The sequence below is a fragment of the Dendropsophus ebraccatus genome, chromosome 3 (genome assembly GCF_027789765.1).
Source record: "Dendropsophus ebraccatus isolate aDenEbr1 chromosome 3, aDenEbr1.pat, whole genome shotgun sequence".
Lineage (NCBI taxonomy): Eukaryota > Metazoa > Chordata > Amphibia > Anura > Hylidae > Dendropsophus > Dendropsophus ebraccatus.
Genome location: NC_091456.1, coordinates 18,771,434 through 18,789,807, shown reverse-complemented (window position 1 = coordinate 18,789,807; position 18,374 = coordinate 18,771,434). Strand labels below are relative to the sequence as shown.

General features: G+C 43.0%; 1 protein-coding gene across 1 annotated transcript in view; it reads left to right on the top strand.

Annotated features, from left to right (window-relative positions):
- Positions 1–18,374, top strand: part of GALNT9 (polypeptide N-acetylgalactosaminyltransferase 9) — a 229,669-nt gene that overhangs the window by 80,432 nt on the left and 130,863 nt on the right. The window contains exon 3 of the mRNA XM_069964032.1: positions 13,694–13,860. Within this exon, the coding sequence (XP_069820133.1) occupies positions 13,694–13,860 (167 nt within the window). The remainder of the gene's footprint in view (positions 1–13,693; positions 13,861–18,374) is intronic.

Sequence of the window (18,374 nt, the reverse complement as noted above, 5' to 3'; positions counted from 1 at the left end):
AAGGTACCCCATTTGTGTCAAAGGTGATAAAAGAGCTATGCAAACTGTTTAAAATCTCACACATACGTACCTCTGTATATCACCCACAGACGGACGGGTTAGTGGAGAGGTTTAACAAAACACTGAAACATATGTTAAAGAAAGTGGTGGAAAAAGATGGTCGGGATTGGGATCACTTACTACCTTACCTGATGTTTTCTATTAGGGAAGTACCCCAAGCATCCACAGGGTTCTCTCCCTTCGAAATGGTCTATGGTCGTCACCCTAGGGGTTTATTGGATATAGCGAAAGAGACATGGGAAAGTGAGTCCACCCCATACAAGAGTGTTATAGAGCATGTAGCACAAATGCAGGACCGTATAGCCACTGTAATGCCCCTAGTAAGGGAACACCTTCAGAGGGCGCAAGAGGGCCAAAGCAGAATTTACAATCATTCTGCAAGAATCAGGACATTTAGCCCAGGTGACCGGGTATTCATACTTGTTCCCATGGTAGAAAGCAAATTCTTAGCAAAGTGGCAGGGTCGCTATGAAATTGTAGAGAAGGTCAGTGAGGTCAACTACAAGGTACACCAACCAGGTAGAAGGAAGCCTTTTCAAGTTTATCACATAAACTTGATCAAGCCCTGGAAAGACAGGGAATCCTTGGTGGCGACAAATCCTGTTGGTCATCGGTCACCACCAATCCCTCCGGTCAAGACTGGTGACACCCTATCAGTGTCACAGAAGCAGGAAGCTAAGGAGTTCCTGCAGAAAAATAAAGACAAGTTTTCTGACCTACCAGGGCGTACGCATCTCATTAGTCATCATATTGAAACTGAGCCTAGAAGCAGAGTAAACCTTAAGCCCTATAGGATACCAGAAGCACGGAGGGAGGCAGTATCATCCGAGGTAAAACGTATGCTTGACCTAGGAGTCATTGAGGTATCCCAGAGCGAGTGGTCCAGCCCGATTGTGCTAATCCCAAAGCCCAATGGAACTTGGAGGTTCTGTAATGACTTTAGAAAGTTAAATGAGATCTCCAAGTTCGATGCCTACCCCATGCCCAGGGTAGATGAGTTGATAGAAAGGATGGGTAATGCCAGGTACATAACTACCCTTGATCACACAAAGGGCAACTGGCAGATCCCACTCACTCCTGAGGCTAGAGAGAAGACTGCATTCTCCACCCCTGATGGGCTCTTCCAATACATAGTGATGCCATTCGGGTTATATGGAGCCCCTGCCACTTTTCAGAGGTTGATGGACTTGATCCTGCGACCACATCGGGATTACTCCGCTGCCTACCTCGATGATGTGGTCATTTTTAGCCCTGATTGGGAAAGTCACCTCTGTAAGGTAGAGGCGGTGTTAGATGCCATAAGTGATGCGGGGTTAACCATCAATGCAGAGAAGTGTGCACTAGCCTTAGAGGAGGCCAAATACTTGGGCTACATTATTGGGAGGGGGTTAGTGAAACCACAACTAAATAAAATTGAGGCAATACAGAATTGGCCTCAACCCCTCGCAAAGAAACAGGTCAGAGCTTTCCTGGGTATTACGGGCTATTACCGAAGGTTTGTGCCGAATTTTGCTTCAGTTGCAGCCCCGCTAACTGACCTGACAAAGGGTGTGAAGTCCGCAATGGTGACATGGACTCCAGAGGCTGAGAAGGCTTTTCAAAGCCTTAAGTCTGCCTTGTGCCAACAACCGGTGCTAGTTACCCCTGACTTTAGGCGAGAGTTTCTAGTACAGACAGATGCCTCTAACACAGGGTTAGGTGCCGTCCTCTCACAGGTCGTGAATGGCGAGGAGCACCCGGTGATGTACTTGAGCAGAAAGCTATCCCCGGCCGAGAAAAACTACGCCATCGTTGAGCGAGAATGTCTGGCAGTGAAGTGGGCCCTAGAGTCCCTGAGGTACTACTTACTAGGCAGGAAATTCAGGTTAGTGACAGACCATGCCCCCCTAACATGGATGAAGCTAAACAAGGAGAAAAATGCGAGGGTGACTAGATGGTTTCTGTCCCTACAAAACTTTAATTTTACGGTGGAACACAGGCCAGGGAAATTACAGGCAAATGCTGACGCCCTATCAAGGGTACACTGTCTGTGGGGACAAAACGCTCAGCCCTCCTGTCTGAAAAAGAGGGGGGGATATGTAGACATGTCACTGGAAAAGTGCTCGAGGGGGTGTACATCTCACCCAGGTTAATACGTAGCGTGAGATGGTGAGTCCAGGAGGCATCTGTGCTCAGCAGTGTTATGCTGCTGAGCTATTATTTATTATTGCCGGGCCTGGACTTACATGGAATGGCAGGTAGGTTTTGGTAGTGGGACTTGCCATTCCCTTCCCCCAATCCAGGTCAGGTTTTGGGGTCAGGTGTCTCTGGCCGTAATCAGCCTGACAAGGTAAAAGCCCTGCAGAGGATCCAGTGTTTGCTCTCAGCCAGGAGTGAACAGCCTGCATGCTGTGTTTGCTGGGAGCAAAGAGTACTACCACTCCTGGGGCTGATTCATACCGTGCGATACCGCTGATCGAAGTGTCAGATAGGTGACCTGTTGGTTAGTAAGCGCCCAGACGGGCAAGACCTTTTTGTTTTGTTCTTAAAAGCACGGTGCTGCTGTATTTATGTTTTCTGGACTGTTTATGCTGCAAATAAACGCCAAGCTGTTATTTTACAAAGCCAAGTCTGCTGTGAACTGTGTCCAAACACACCATCCCCCGGGAAGATCCCTACAATGTATATATATATATATATATATATATATATATATTCGAGCAGAAGCATTGGCGCTTGAATCCCGCTGTCTGCCTGCTTTGTGGAGAAGGTGGAGACAGTCCAATGATTTACTCCTGCTCCATGCCTCCTCCTCACCTTGCCCCCCCCCTCCTTGCTAGCCCATCAAGTAATCGGGGGCCTTACGGTTGGTGTATGCCATGGAAAGAGTAGGAATCTGTGCCTTTTCTATGGTATACACCAGGGGCCCATTGTCCATAAATGTCCCATGCACAGTTTTATTAACCATATCATAAGGTTCGGGCTTACTTTCTCCAAAGTCCAAACTCCAACTAAAGCAGAGATCCTACAGAACGTCTGTATTCCCAGAACAAGCCTTAGCGCACTATGTAAATGTTGGTTGAAACTTTCCCAGAATCAATCAGTTGCAATACATTGTCCGTTCACGCAAATTAGTCCTGTGCATCCGGGCGTCGCCAAATTCATATTTCACATATATCCACCTAGTGTCAGCTGTTAACAGCAATGTAACCGCATGGTTTATGCACCTGAAATTTTACATCAAACACATTACCGAGATGGAGGCCAATTTTCTTAATATTGGCCCTGTTCGTTATTTTGTCTTTACCTTTAATTCTCTGTTCATCTCAATGGGGAAAGAGAACAATCTGGTTTCAAAGTATTAAAGGGGAACTCCAGCGAAAATGATTAACTGGTGTCAGAAAGTTATATAGATTTGAAATTTGCTTCTATTTAAAAATCTCAAATTTTCCCATACTTATCAGCTGCTGTATGTCCTTCAGGAAGTGGTGTATTCTTTCCAGTCTTACACCGTGCTATCTGCTGCCACCTCTGTCCATGTCAGGAACTGTCCAGAGCAGGAGAGGTTTTCTATGGGGATTTGCTATTGCTCTTGTCAGAGCAGAGGTGGCAGCAAAGAGCACTGTGTCAGACTGGAAAGAGTACACCACTGCAGGAAGTATTAAATTATGAAAGATTTTTGAAAGAAGAAAAAAGAATCACAGGCGTTCCCATTTAAGGGTAAATTCACACGGGCGTCTCGCATAAAAAAAACGCAGCTAATCCGCAATACACGTATTAATAATAAGAAGAATAATAAATGTATTGGGGATTAGCAGCGGATTAGCTGCATTTTTTTTATGCGAGACGCCCGTGTGAATTTACCCTAAAGGTGTTGGCCACTTCTAAATATTTTTCTAAAAAAGCTCACATGGCCCTTATATGTCACTTAATATTATTACTCGCCTTTGGCTTAGTGCCTGTTATGTGTATTTAGGTATATTAAGAAGCCCCCCATTCCACCATTTACTACCTCCACGACAGATAGAGATGCCACCCATGACAAGGCATCCTATGGAGAAGCGTGGGATCAGAACTTCACTTGGCCTCCTCCATTGGAATGTTCTGCATGAAAGTATTGCAGCTGCATTGGAGGAGGCAGAGTGACCCGGTAACAATCACATTCTCCTCCATGGATTGCAATATCATGGATGGGATCTCTATCTGCTGGGGGGAGAAGGGATGGGATATGGGGGAAGACACATAGCAGGGACTGAGGCAAAAAAAAGTAACAGTAAGGCTGGGTTCACACTGCGTTTTTTTAATCCGTTTTTATTTTTATCCTTTTTTTGCAAAAAAAAACAAAACGATGCATTTGTGTGCCTCCGTTTTCATCCGTTTTTCCATTGACTTGCATTGTAAGAAAAAAATGAGTCCGTTTTTTTTTTTTTTTTTTTTGACGGACACAAACACGTAGCTGACACTACTTTTGTGTCTGTTTAAAAAAACTGATCCGTTTTTTTTTTTTTTTACAATGGAAGTCAATGTAAAAAAGGATGCACACGGTTAGTTTTTTTGCAAAAGACGGATTAAAAAAAAAAAACGAATTGCAAAAACGGAGTGTGAACCTAGCCTAATAAGTGATTTATAAGTGCCATACTACCTTTCTTAAAAAAAAAAAAAATAGAAGTGGCAAACCCCTTTAAGCCACATTCACACTTTGTAAGACATTGGCCATTCTGTGACACAGCTGTCTGTGCAGTTCTGCCCGGCCGGTACTGCAGTCACATCACTTCTTTGGAATTTGAATACAGGCACATTCAGGTGTGTCCACGTTCCAATGAACCATTGCAGACAATGTAAATCCTTTCGGAGCCGCACTTTACATTGTTTGCACAATCAATTTTACACGTCTGATATTCAATGAATAGCAGCCGCACAAAATTGACATGTCAGTTTTTTGTGCAGCCACATGGAATCCCGGCAGTGTGTGTACACTCCAGCCAGGATTCCATAGCAATTAAAGCGATTGACCGATGTCCTTAAATAATGGCCGTTGTTTAATGAAAATATACGATGTGTGAACGTGGCCTTAAATGGGAAATACAGGCATTAGGTAAGAAGATGACGCTGTTGAAAACTACCTCCAAAGGAATTCTTTCTAGTTAGCAGACGGCTACGGCAATACAATAATCCTGGCCGTCAGTCAGCAGATAACATGATGTTTATTTACATATAGATTACAAATACAACACGCTGCACACGCTCCGACCCTGACCTGGGCCTCTCTAAGGAGCATGGCGTCATGGCCATGCTAACTGACAGCAAGTGCCGGGATTATTGCAACCTCATTTGGACTCTCTATTTCACATGTCCTACAATAATACTGGACTGGCGAGTGTGAATTTGAACTACGTGATACAAAAATCTGATATGTATTTCTAAGCTCTGACTGATTTCAATGGCTGCGTGTATCCAATGTTGCATTAAGATAACTGACACTAGGTTGTTTCCTTTAGGAAAAAGACTATTGAAATAAGACTTTATAGCACTAGAGCAGGCATGGGGAACCTTTGGCCCTTCAGCAGTTGCAAAACTACAATTCCCATCATGCCTGAATAGCTCCCCCACTGTGTTATCCTTTGTTCTCTCAGCTGCCCGCTAATCTTGCTCCTCCCTCCTCCCTCCTCCCTCCTCCCCCCTCCCCTCTCCATAGAGCAGACAGATCCAACTGATGAAAAAACAAATTTCCTGATTCTGAGCAGTGGATGAGAGAGAGGAGGGGGGGGGGGACCTGGCAAAAGGCTTTTTACATGCAGATAATGGCACATTTGGCTAATAAACCCAATTACAATGTTTCTTAAAATCGTCTGGACTATTGATTTCTGCAAAAAAAGACTCTTTAAGGCCCTATTACACTAAACGATTATTGGCCGTATTTGGACGATATCGTCCGTTACGGACGATAGTCGTCTGGTGTAATAGAAGACAACGATGAGCCGACATGAACGATGTCGGCTGATCGTTGCAGTCGTTTGTCTTTCAACGATCTGCTGCCGTCACTCTGTGGAATAGGAGCTGTGGCAGCAGACCGCTGCTATCTTCTATGGGCTGCCCGGACGATCTAGCGATCACCTGGGCAGCCTCCCCGCAGCTCCCCGCGCACCCCCCCCCCCAGCTCTCACCCGCTTGTTGCCGACACGTTCAATAGCGGCGGCAGCGAGCAGGGAACAAGGAGCAAACAATCGCTCGTTTGCTCCTCAATATCGCCTGGTGTAATAGGGGCTTTACAGTCTTCCTTATACACTTACAAGTAAGTATTAACTTAAAGGGGAAATATAAGCAGGTTAGATGAATCTAACCTGCTGATAGCTCTCTATTTTGCATGGGCGCTGAGGATGAAGGTATGTCTCTTACGTGCAGTTTTAATATAGTCCTGTGTTTGGTAAGGCCATTTGGAGCACTGGTCCTCCCCAGAGCACTGATCTGGGCCGCTTTACTAAAAGTCATTAGAAGGGGCAGGGCAGCCATGGACAGATTGGCACTCTGGGGGTGGGGCAGTGCTCCATACGGCCTTTTCGGACACAGGATTACATTAAGGCTGAGTTCACACTACGTATATTTCAGTCAGTATTGTGGTCCTCATATTGCAACCAAAACCAGGAGTGGATTAAAAACGCAGAAAGGATCTGTTGAAATTGAGTGGATGGCCGCCATTTATTGGCAAATATTTGCTGTTATTTTAAAACAACGGCTGTTATATTGAAATAATGGCCGTTATTTACTGTTATATGGCGGCCAGCCACTCAATTTCACCATTGTGTGAACAGAGCCTTTCTGTGTTTTTAATCCACTCCTGGTTTTGGTTGCAATATGAGGACCACAATACTGACTGAAATATACGTAGTGTGAACCCAGCCTAAAAGCTGCACAGGAAGGGCACCAAAGATGAAGCTAAGAGACATACCTTCATCCTCATTGCCCTTTCTACAATAGGGAGCTATCAGCAGGTTAAATTCATCTGACCTGCTGATAGTTCCCCTTTAAGTTATTTTAAGGCTTTCATCGAATCCTCGGTTCCCCCCTCACCAACAGGGTCGTCCAAGAAGTCATCCTAAACAATGTATTTTCTAAATTATATATTATATAAGATTCCCATAATAAGACCTACATGAGATCACATCACTTACCCAACTTCATCCCATTGTCTCTGGTGCCATCTATAATGGGTCCTTGGCTCTGTTGGGCATCAGGTCTTTATTTCTTAAAGGGAACCCATCACCAAGACAATACTATCTAATCTTTTGCCATCAAGTTATAGAGCAGGAAGAGCTGAGAAGATTTATATATAACTTTATGGGAACAGATTAAGTATAACTTGTAACTAGTTGATTGAAATCCCTGATCATTGTGTGATAAGGAGTCCAGTGGGCGGTGTTACTCATTGGGCTGGACTCTTTAGCATGGAAACATCAGAGATTTCAATCAATTAATTACAAGTTATACTAAATCTTTTCCCATAAAGATATATATCAATCCGCTCAGCTCCTTCTGCTCTATAACATGATGCTGATGGCTTAGGTAGCATTTTCCTGGGGATGGGTTCCCTCTTCACTTTATTATTGTGTTATCTTAATATTCATATCTCATATCATTGTCATCCTTACTCCACTGACTTCCACTCATACCGTGATACTCTCATAGCACAGTAGTGAAAGTCGATTCCCCCTTCCAGTTCCTAATCACTGCCTCTCCTTATCTTACTGGTATTTCTTCGCCTTTCCTCATTTCCACCCTCTTCTAGATATAAACTAATTAGTAAAATTAGCAAATGTATTTGTCTTCCAGGCAACACTGTAAGGTTGTTCAACCTAAGAACTCCCCTTATAATTGTATATACAGTAAAGCTGGCACATTTATAGACAACTAATGAGCACCATAGTGATAATAACATTGCACTGAGCCAGATGTAATTGAGCACAAGCAATTGTAAAGTCATAGGTGGATGACACTTGAGTCTTGAATCTTTATCAATAAAGATGAGCAAAACAGTTTCCCAAGCTTCGCAAATTTTCCTTCAAACTCGTTAAGATTTGCGAATCGAATCTTAATGAATTTAATTAAAACAGCCAAACTATAGTAGCTACAATACTGGGACTATTACAGAAGGGCAGATTTGTTAAAGCATGTTGTTGTAAAAGTGTCAAAAATGACAATTTAAAAAAAAGTCAATTAGCCAGCCAGTCATCCAATTTTCTCCATTCCTCTCCTATCTGTCCCTATATCGCTCTGTTAGTCTCTCCCTGCTCTGCTCTAACTGCCTGCTGCCATCCTGCTCTCTCCTCCACACACAGCCGACTGGCCGCCTCTGTTACCGAACCTCCTTATATAGAGGGGAGGAGCTGACATCACAGAGGGGCCTGCAGCTGATTGGTCGGGTGCTAAGGATTATGGTTAATCCCTTACTACTGCCCAGTGACGCTCCAGACACCATGTGCAGCCCTTTTTTTGCAAATGTCGGGAATTCAATTTGCAGAACAAACCAAATTGACATTCGCAGAGAATCTTGATTCGCCAGATTCGCTTCACTCATCTCTATTTATCAATACATCTTCGAGAACTATTTTAAACCCACTAAATGCTACCCGATAATTATGAAGTGTAACTATGTCACACAAAGCCAATTATACGTGTAAAAGAAAAGAAACAACAGTATAGAAAAAAAAAAAAAGTAACATCCCCCAGTAATTCCTGACTGATCGCAACGGCAAAGGTTTTGCGCCAGTTAAGATTTCCAAGAAAAAACGGAGAGACATGAAAGGCCAGGTGTGAGTTACTGAGCTCCTTAACCAAGGCTGACAGTTTTAAAGTGCCATCTTTTCTTTTATCTCTCCGGAGATCTGAGAGTCAGGTGCAGCAAAATAAATCTAAAAGATAAGACTCTCCTATTGTTCTCTCCTGGAACTTGAAATATTTAAGATCATCTTTGAGGACACAGAATCAAAACCATCTTTTAATTTATTTCATTCAGGTCAAAGTCTCCCATTTGATTCCATCCGTACTCTCATAAAACGGCTAATATCATAAGGTAGAACTGCTTAAATGAAGGTGTTTTTTTTTTGTTTTTTTGTTTTTTTTTTTGCTCCTCTATACTTATCCTAGAAGCTACAGCATTTTCTTAAAGACGTAAAAGCGCTATGTCTCTCTTCTCCGTTCACCGGGAACACTTTTAAAGAGCAATGTGTCTGTACAAATTGTTGCTGCAGTGATCCGTGGCGTGTTCATCCATGTCTGTCTGTGCTAATGGAGCTGGTAAACAATGACATTTCCACAAGTAAAAAAAAGGGGGAAATGTACTTTATGAGGTGTAGCTGTCATCCATATATACAGTAGATTACATGCCTGCTGGGATTTTCCAGATCAAGACGTACTGTAGTTTTCGCTTTATAAGACTTACCTGACTATAAGACGCATCCCTGGTTCAGACAAATAGGAAAAAAAAAATGTCATGATATTTTAAGGGGTTGTTCAGCAAACTTTTTTTTTTTATTATCTTTTAAATCAACTGGTAATTTACTTCTATTAAAAAATCTCAAATCTTCCAGTACTTATCAGCTGCTTTATGTCCTGCAGAAAGTGATGTATTCTTTCAAGTCTGGAGATCGGGAGAGATTTTCTATGGGAATTTGCTACTGCTCTGGACAGTTCCTGACATGGACAGTGGTGGCAGCAGAGAGCACTGTGTCACACTGGAAAAAATACACCACTTCCTGTACAACAAACAGCAGCTGATAAGTACTGGAAATCCTGAATTTTTTTTTTAAAGTAAATTACAAATCTCTGGCACTTGCTGGGACCAGTTGATCTGAAAGGAAAAAAAAATGGTGAACTACACCTGGTCTAATGCCGTGTAGGGGCCAAAGTTTATTGAAAGAGTAGATAGAAGAGCCCGGCACTCACCAGTAGATTAGCTTTTTTATTCAAGTGCAGTATGCATCAATGTTACAGACAGGACGCGTTTAAGCCAAGCATGGCCTTCATCAACTTAGTCTCTTAGACTTGGCCGAAACGCGTCCTGTCTGTAACATTGATGCATACTGCACTTGAATAAATAAGCTAATCTACTGGTGAGTGCCGGGCTCTTTTATCTACCTGCTGCTGGATTTACTCATCATGTGCACGACCCCACTTCTGGAGTGCCATCCTTTCTACCTGTTCTACAAAGTTTATTGGAATGACAGGGTATCTTTTACACTTTCCATGACCTTATACCCTCACATATACAGTTCTGCGGCATGCACAATACACACCTAGCCCTACCGCATCATACACACTCAGCTCTGCTACATCATACAAAACTAGATCCGCTACATCATACACACTCAGCTCTGCTACAAAAAGATGTCCACCGTCACAGTGCTGTATCAATATACACACCTCTGCTATATCATCATAAACAAACAACTCTGATGCATACATTAAATTCAGATTGTATTTACCTCCAGAGTAGAGCATACCCAGAACAGCAGCTGAAGGACCTTCAGGACCAGTGGCGTAACTAGAAATGGCTGGGCCCCATAGAAAACTTTTGATCGGGCCCCCATAACTGACCACTAAGCCGTCAAGTGTAGTCAGGGGACATTTGCTGAACCTGGGAGGCTCGCTCGGCCATGGAGTACTGCAAATAATGACAGCTCAAGGGGTCCAGTGCATTGCAGGAGGGCACCACTGGGCCCCCTGATATGTTGGGCCCCGTAGAAGCCGCTATGGCTGCTACAGTGGTAGTTACACACCTGTGCAGGACCTTCAGTGATGTCAGATTCATGACATATCATTATGTGACATCACTGAGGGTCCTTCAGTTCAGGGTAAGTTTCTAGGGGCTTTTACATACAGGAATCTGGAGGAGATGCACATTATCTCCAGATTCCTCTCCTGCAGGGCATTCATCTCACTGGTGTCCGGCAGGAGAAGGGAGAGCACTGTATCAGTCACTGCACAGCTCATCCAGCAGTTGGGCACAGCACTGATTTAGCACTGTGCCCAACCATCAGGGAAGCAGTCAGGGTGGTCTGGCAGTGTTGGGCCACCCTGTCTCTAGAATATAGGATGCAGGCTCTTTTAGCAAGATTTTTTTTTGCTAAAAAATGCATCTTATAAAATGAAAAATACGATAAGTTTTGATTTTTTACATACATATGTAGACTTAAAGGGGTTATCCAATGAAAATCTTTTTCTTTCAAATCAACCGGTTTCAGAAAGTTATATAGATTTGTAATTTACTTCTATTTAAAAATCTCAAATCTTCCTGTACTTATCAGGTGCTGTATGTCCTGCAGGAAATGTGTGTTTTTTTTTTGTTTTTTTTTTAGTCTTGACATAGCACTCTTTGCTGCCACCTCTGTCTGAGACAGGAACTGTCCAGAGAAGTAGCAAATCCACATAAAAACCTCTCCTGTTCTGGACAGTTCCTGACAGCAGAAAACACTGTCAGACTGGAAAAAAACAACAACATTGCAGGACATACAGCAGCTGGTAAGTATGGGAAGATTTGAGATTTTTAAACAGAAGTAAAATACAAAGCTATATAACTTTCTTAAACCAGTAAATTTAAAAGAAAAATATTTTCGCTGGACAACCCCTTTTAATGAAAAACTTTTTCTTCAAATATAAAAAATAGATTTTATTGTTTATTGATGTCCTTGTTTCTATTTCTCATGTCCTATCCCCTTGTATTGTCATTGTGTGCATTGTTTTTGCTTTGAAAAGTAACACTGGGCAGTTATACAATTGTACTGTATATAATATAATTACATTTATGTGATCGAAGTAAAGGATTGTGGGTAATGCTTGAGATGATTATTATTATTTTTTTTATTATTACTATCATCACTTATCCTTTTATTTTCATGGTGCTGTTGAATGCAAAGTACTGTGTAAGAATTAATACTTAAACATAAAAATGCAAATACAGTAGTCATCTAGTAGTAGAAATAACAGAATATGTTTCTGCAATACCGCAGTGAACAAACTGCCAGGCAGCGGGGAACAAAGGGGGAGATACATCAAACATGGTGTAAAGTGAAACTGGCTCAGTAGCCCCTAGCAACCAATCAGATTCCACCTTTCATTTTCCAAAGAGTCTGTGAGGAATGAAAGGTGGAATCTGATTGGTTGCTAGGGGCAACTGGGCCAGTTTCACTTTACACCATGCTTACTAAGTCTCCCCCAAAGTGTTTATGGCTCCATAGGACGGGGTGATTAAGATCAATGGGATTTCTCAAGCGCAATCCGCAATTCACCCAAAGAATAGACATGTCGACTCTTTGGGCAGATTGCAGATTGCACTTGAGAAATCACATTGGGACAGGCATAACTTCAAGCAGAACCTGTTGTGTGGACTCTGCTTGCAAGTTGCCCTTAAAGGGGTTATTCAGCAAAAATGTTTGTCTTTCGAATAAACTGGTTTCAGAAATTTATATAGATTTGTAATTTACTTCTATTTAAAAATCTCAAGTCTTCCAGTACTTATCAGCTGCTGTATGTCCTGCAGGAAGTGTTGTTTTCTTCTCAGTCTGACACAGTGCTCTCTGCTGCCACCTCTGTCCATGTCAGGAACTGTCGGGAGCAGGAGCAAATCCCCATAGAAAACCTCTCCTGCTCTGGGCAGTTCCTGACATGGACAGAGGTGGCAGCAAAGAGCACTGTGTCAGACTGGAAAGAATACACCACTTCCTGCAGGACATACAGCAGCTGATAAGTATGGGAAGACTTGAGATTTTTAAATAGAAGTAAATTACAAATCTATATAACTTTCTGAAACCAGTTAATTTGAAAGAAAAAGATTTTCTCTGGACAACCCCTTTAATAGTTAGTGTGCACATACCCTAAGGATTATAATAAGTTACATGCCGGAGAAGTGAGAAGTGTGGGAGTGTGAAGGAGAGAAGTCTTTCGTGAACATCTTGGGGGAGATTTACCAAACATGGTGTAAAGTGAAACTGGCTCAGTTGCCCCTAGCAACCAATCAGATTCCACCTTTCTTTTTGTAAAGAGTCTGTGAGGAATGAAAGGTGGAATCTGATTAGTTGCTAGGGGCGACTGAGCCAGTCTCACTTTACACCACTTCAATTACCATTATGCATGGACAGCCAAAGCTTTAGCTGTCCAGGCATGATGGGAATTGTAGTTTTGCAGCAGCTGGAGGGCCGAAGATTCCCCATCCCTGCCTTAGACAGCCAAATCTGCCACTCCTGTTGTATGGGGCCGTTCTGAACAACCACCGACAGATGATGTCGGTGGTCATAGAGGTCAGCCATGATGGAAAATCACAGCTGACCCCTTTGTTTAGAAAGAGATAAGCCGCAGCAAGACTGCTATCACTGTGTCTCACCCCTACCCATAGAGAACACAGGAATGCTTGGCTGTGCTGAACGTTCCTGTGTATGGGCCGTGGATGGGAGAGATAACTGACGATTGTTCAGCCGCCAGCTATTGAAGGTGTACGGGGGCCATTAGTCCTTCCTTTACACCCCCCATTCCTTTTAAATCCACTCCTATTTTTGGCTCACACTATTGCGGTGTGTAACTGCAGCCGTAGTCTCTTGATGTTATGGAAAGTGTTTGTCTGAGCAGTGCCGTTCTCCATGTGACCTTCTCTTCCTCGTATTCACAGGTGTAAACAGATCAGTTATCCAGATGACCTGCCGCAGATCGCTGTGGTCTTTATCTTTGTGAATGAAGCTTTGTCCGTCATCCTACGTTCAGTGCACAGTGTGGTCAACCACACGCCATCTCATCTGCTTAAAGAGATCATCCTAGTAGATGACAACAGCGACAACGGTAAGTAAAACTATTATAGAATGAAAACAACTGTCCTGCTCCTTAGTATCCTGTCTTGTGCCTGTAGATATAAATCATATAGTATTTTCTTTCAATTGTAACTACTATTTTTTTGGAACAAATCATTGCTCATCAGGGCCAGAGTCAGCAAGTGCCGGGGCCTACATCGCCTCTAGGGGCCCCGAGAGGGAGAGGGGCTCAGTGTTCTAATGTTTAGCCTGCTCACTGTAGTGCAGGGTGAGTGGCTGAACATCAGAAAACACAGGAGACAGAGCAGGACCCAGAGAGAGGAAGAGAAAAGGGTGAAGGACCTGATCACATGACCCGAAGGTCCTCAACCTTACAGTGTGGAGAGCAGCCCCACAGAGCGGAAGAGGGAGAAGACTGAGCTGTAAGTTCTGTTGTGGTGGAGAACGGGGACCTGGAAAAGGGCAAAGGCCTAGGTAGGATCACTGTGGAGAGCTATCTGACTCGTGTCCTTCCTCCACACTGTCCAGAACGGAAAAGACCATACTTCCTCTCCAGCATGTAAGGTGCACTGTGAGTGGGTGAAAGAGTGCAACAGAAGAAGAAAGGAGGAAGATGATAGGAAAGAAGAAAACAGAACTCCTGGTGGTCTACAGATTCTGGTGACACATAGAAAACAATAACCCTTTGCAATCCTTCAGCTGTGCAGCGTCCATATACACATACATAATATAGCGACATCTAGTGGCGAACTTTATTACTACCTTCATCACCATAATAACACAATAAGTACAGACTTTTGTGAAGGCTGTATACAACTGCAACACATGTGGTAGGACACCTCTGTGTGTCAGGATCTGAGTGTGTCAGTCAGTTAGTGTGTGTCTGTCAGTCAGTCAGTGCCTGTGTCAGTTTGTGTCAGTCATTGTCTGAGTGTGTCAGTCAGAGTGTGTCTGTCAGTCAGTGTCTGTGTCAATAATGTGTGTTTGTGTATGTAAGTGGTGTCTCGAGTGATGGAGGCTCTGTCGCCCAAGGGCCCACAAAAACATGTAGCCGGCCCTGTCACTCATAGAATGAAATAAAATGTCACTATTAGAGAGGAGCGGACCTCGAGCACTTTCAAACCCGAGCGTGCACCATTTGATAACCAGTGGCTGAAGAAGTTGGATGCAGCCTAGAGAGTACTGGAAAACATGGATACAACCATAGGCTATAGGCCGCACGCTCTGTTTCGCTCATCTCCAGTCACTGTGCAATGTTAACCTCATTTCTTTAGATCACAGATTCCAGTTTTTCTGAATGCAGCCAGCAGTGTGAGCAGTAGGTGTTTGCTTTCTAGTTGCTATGGCAACACCCAGGCACATGTATAAACTACAACTGTAATTGTAACCGGGAAACAGCTATTATTTATATTGCCGGTGAAAGCCGAAAAGCCAGTCGTAATTCCTAATACTGTTCATAGCTAAAATAAAAATAACAAGTAAATAAAATAACAATACAATGAATATACAAATATGCCTACTTTGATATTAAAATCTTCCTAATATTCTATATATTGATCTCTTAGGGTGCGTTCACACCTACAGGATCTGCAACAGATCTGCAGCAGATTTGATGCTGTGTTCAGTTATTTAAATGAAATCTGCTGCAGAAAATCAGCTGCAGATCCTGTAGGTGTGAACGCACCATTAAAGGGTTTTTACTACCATCGTCAGGAATAGATGTGTCTTTGCTTCCTGATTTATGGGATTCCAAATGCCAAGGCTCCCATCATTTTTACTGCCAACCGCAGGTTTACAAGGAAACAGTCCTCAGTAGTCCCAATATATACATATCATGCAAAGGAACTTTGCTCTTTCAATAAAGGATTTATGGACCCAGAGTTTGCGTCACCGTTAATCATAGCGTTATAGCATGTAGATGTAGCGAGCATTAAACTGGCAGCCATTTTGTTAGTGTAGTACACCAGCAACACGCTACAATCAGCTGGCCCAATGCAATGCAATAAGAATAGCCAGAGCATTAAATACTAAGTAAGACAGTGGTTAATTATGTGTCACCGAAATTTTCTTTTACTGATTAGAGTTTATTCTAGTCTGTTTTTATTTTCTGATTGTAGTTTGTTTGTTTTTTTATTTAACTATTTGTACATTGTTATGGGGGCTGCCATATCACCTGGGCTGTTCTTAACAGCATTTAGTGACATGCTTTACAGCAAAACTCATGGACATAGACCATAATAGACAGACTCTGTCCCCTTGAGATGAATGTGAAATATCACTGTGTGTACTCTGTGACCTGTGAAGAGGTCAATCCACAGGGAGCTGTTATTGTCTCCACTGTTTACTGGTGTCACATGTCGCTGCAATGCTGCACAGATCACTTTACAGCAGCCTCCTCTTATCACTACAGGCACAACAGGAAGTCTCAGCTTAGTTTTAGCCCCAGTGGTGAGAATGAAAACTGCAATATATCAAGATTTTTTAATAATATGGATTAAAAAAAATGGAAAAAAAACTGCCAACAAAAATTCTTAAAAAAACTTGTTTATCATAAAAACATTATTTAAACAATATGTAATTTTCTGATGACACATTCCCTTTAACTCACCGCCAGTATTCCTGCTCAGCGGTATCCATAAACATCATTAATTCCGTCGGACAACCAATAAATTACATGATTTAAAGAGTACCTGTTGTAAGAAAAAACTTTTAACACGTCACAAAGACACGTTAGATTGGATTGGTAAGGAGAATGATCCAGAAGAGGTCTATGCTGATGTGTGTTCCTCTCCCTGCTCTGGGTTCATCAGACCAGGACAGCCCTTTCTGCTGCTTTCTGCTAAAGACACAAAAAACTGTGTGTCAGCTTTTCCCTTCGTTTTTCCCTCCTCCACCTCTCTGTAAGATTAACAATTCTCTACCTGAAACTTTGTAGAAACTTTGTACAGCCGGGAGGGTTAATCACAGAGTTCATCAGCAATTTGATCTCATATTAACCTTCCCAGCATTACAAAGAAGCTACAATGTTGCAGATAAAGCCTGCAAGGGACTTGTTTACATCAGCATCTCAGAAAAGGGGGGGACAGAGAGAAAAGCCCACACATAGATTTTTTGTGTCTTCGGCAGAAAGCAGCAGCTCAGAACTGGAGGAAGGAGACTGAATAGAAAATAACAAGTATGAAATTAATTGTTAGTCTCACTAGCTCTAGTGTGCTAGAAAATTTAAAGTTTCAGGATTTTCTACTAAGGCCTAAAGTCTATGAGCAGTCCACATTTCAGACTGTGTAAGTACATGTTTAATTACTTTGTGGTCTGAGCTCTAGTCATGTGCATTGGGCTGATACAATGGTTCTGATATAATGGTATATAGACTATACTATATGGCCGTGAAAAGGAGGCCTGAGAATACTTTGCTTAAGTAAGCAGAAGGGACTTTGAAAACATTTTTTGGTCTCTCTATCATTTTTCACTTTTACTTTAAAACTTTTGATTGAAGTAATTTTAGTTTATCTATTTTCTCTTTTATTGTAACCAATGTATTGTACCTTTTATATTGAATCTTAAAACTTTAATACGTTTGGTTCTTGAACGCTCAAAAGAATTCTTAGTCCCTCTTTGAATGCATCAATCCTTATGACTTCTGTAGAACAGTATGGCTGTGCGGTATAGCTGTGTGCCCAGAATTTGATTGGTCTACAGGACATGTGGGGGCTCTTACTGCAATATAACTATTGTGGCATGGTTTGGCTTAAACAGAAAGTTCTATGCCTCTGGAGTGGTTCAGGGGCAGCTCCTGGAAAAGTATTCTTACCTGTCCTCTTGCCCCACAGCACTGCTCCTGGATCTTGTTGACCAACTGCAACTCTTCCAGCTGAAACTTCACAAAACCCGGGTGATTGATTGCCTGCTCATCCAATCAGTGACTGGGACAGCACACCGCCTCAGTCACTAACTGGCTGAGCGGGCAATCACTCGACTGGGCCATATCTTTGCAGCTGGAAGAATATGACATACCCGGATTCTAGCCGAACTGACTTCCGGGGTTCATCAGCAGGACTCGGAAGCAGGGCTACGAAGGCACGGGGAGGGGTTATGGGGGCACGGGGAGGGGTTATGGGGGCACGGGGAGGGGTTACGGAGGCACTGGGAGGGGTTATGGGGGCACGGGGAGGGGTTATGGGGGCACGGGGAGGGGTTCAGAGGCACGGGGAGGGGTTATGAGGACCCCCCTGCCTTCCTCCCTTTTTCAATGTCACTGGACTTCTCCTTTAAGGACTCAAGAGCTTCCCAGATAAGGACTTCCAGTGTGGAAGGACACAGGCAGCGCTAGGCGCTGTATTGTATAGTTAGTGGCAAAGTGGTTTTATTTTATGTGGGCAGCTTTACCTATGCTGTATATGTTTTGCGGCCAGTTTAACTCCTAGGCAACCAAGGATGTACCGGTACGCCATGGGTGACTGTCCCCAGATGACCCTGGGCATACCAGTACGTCCTGTGCTATGAAGCGCTCAGCGATCGCGCTGCAGCACGTCATTAACCCCTAAG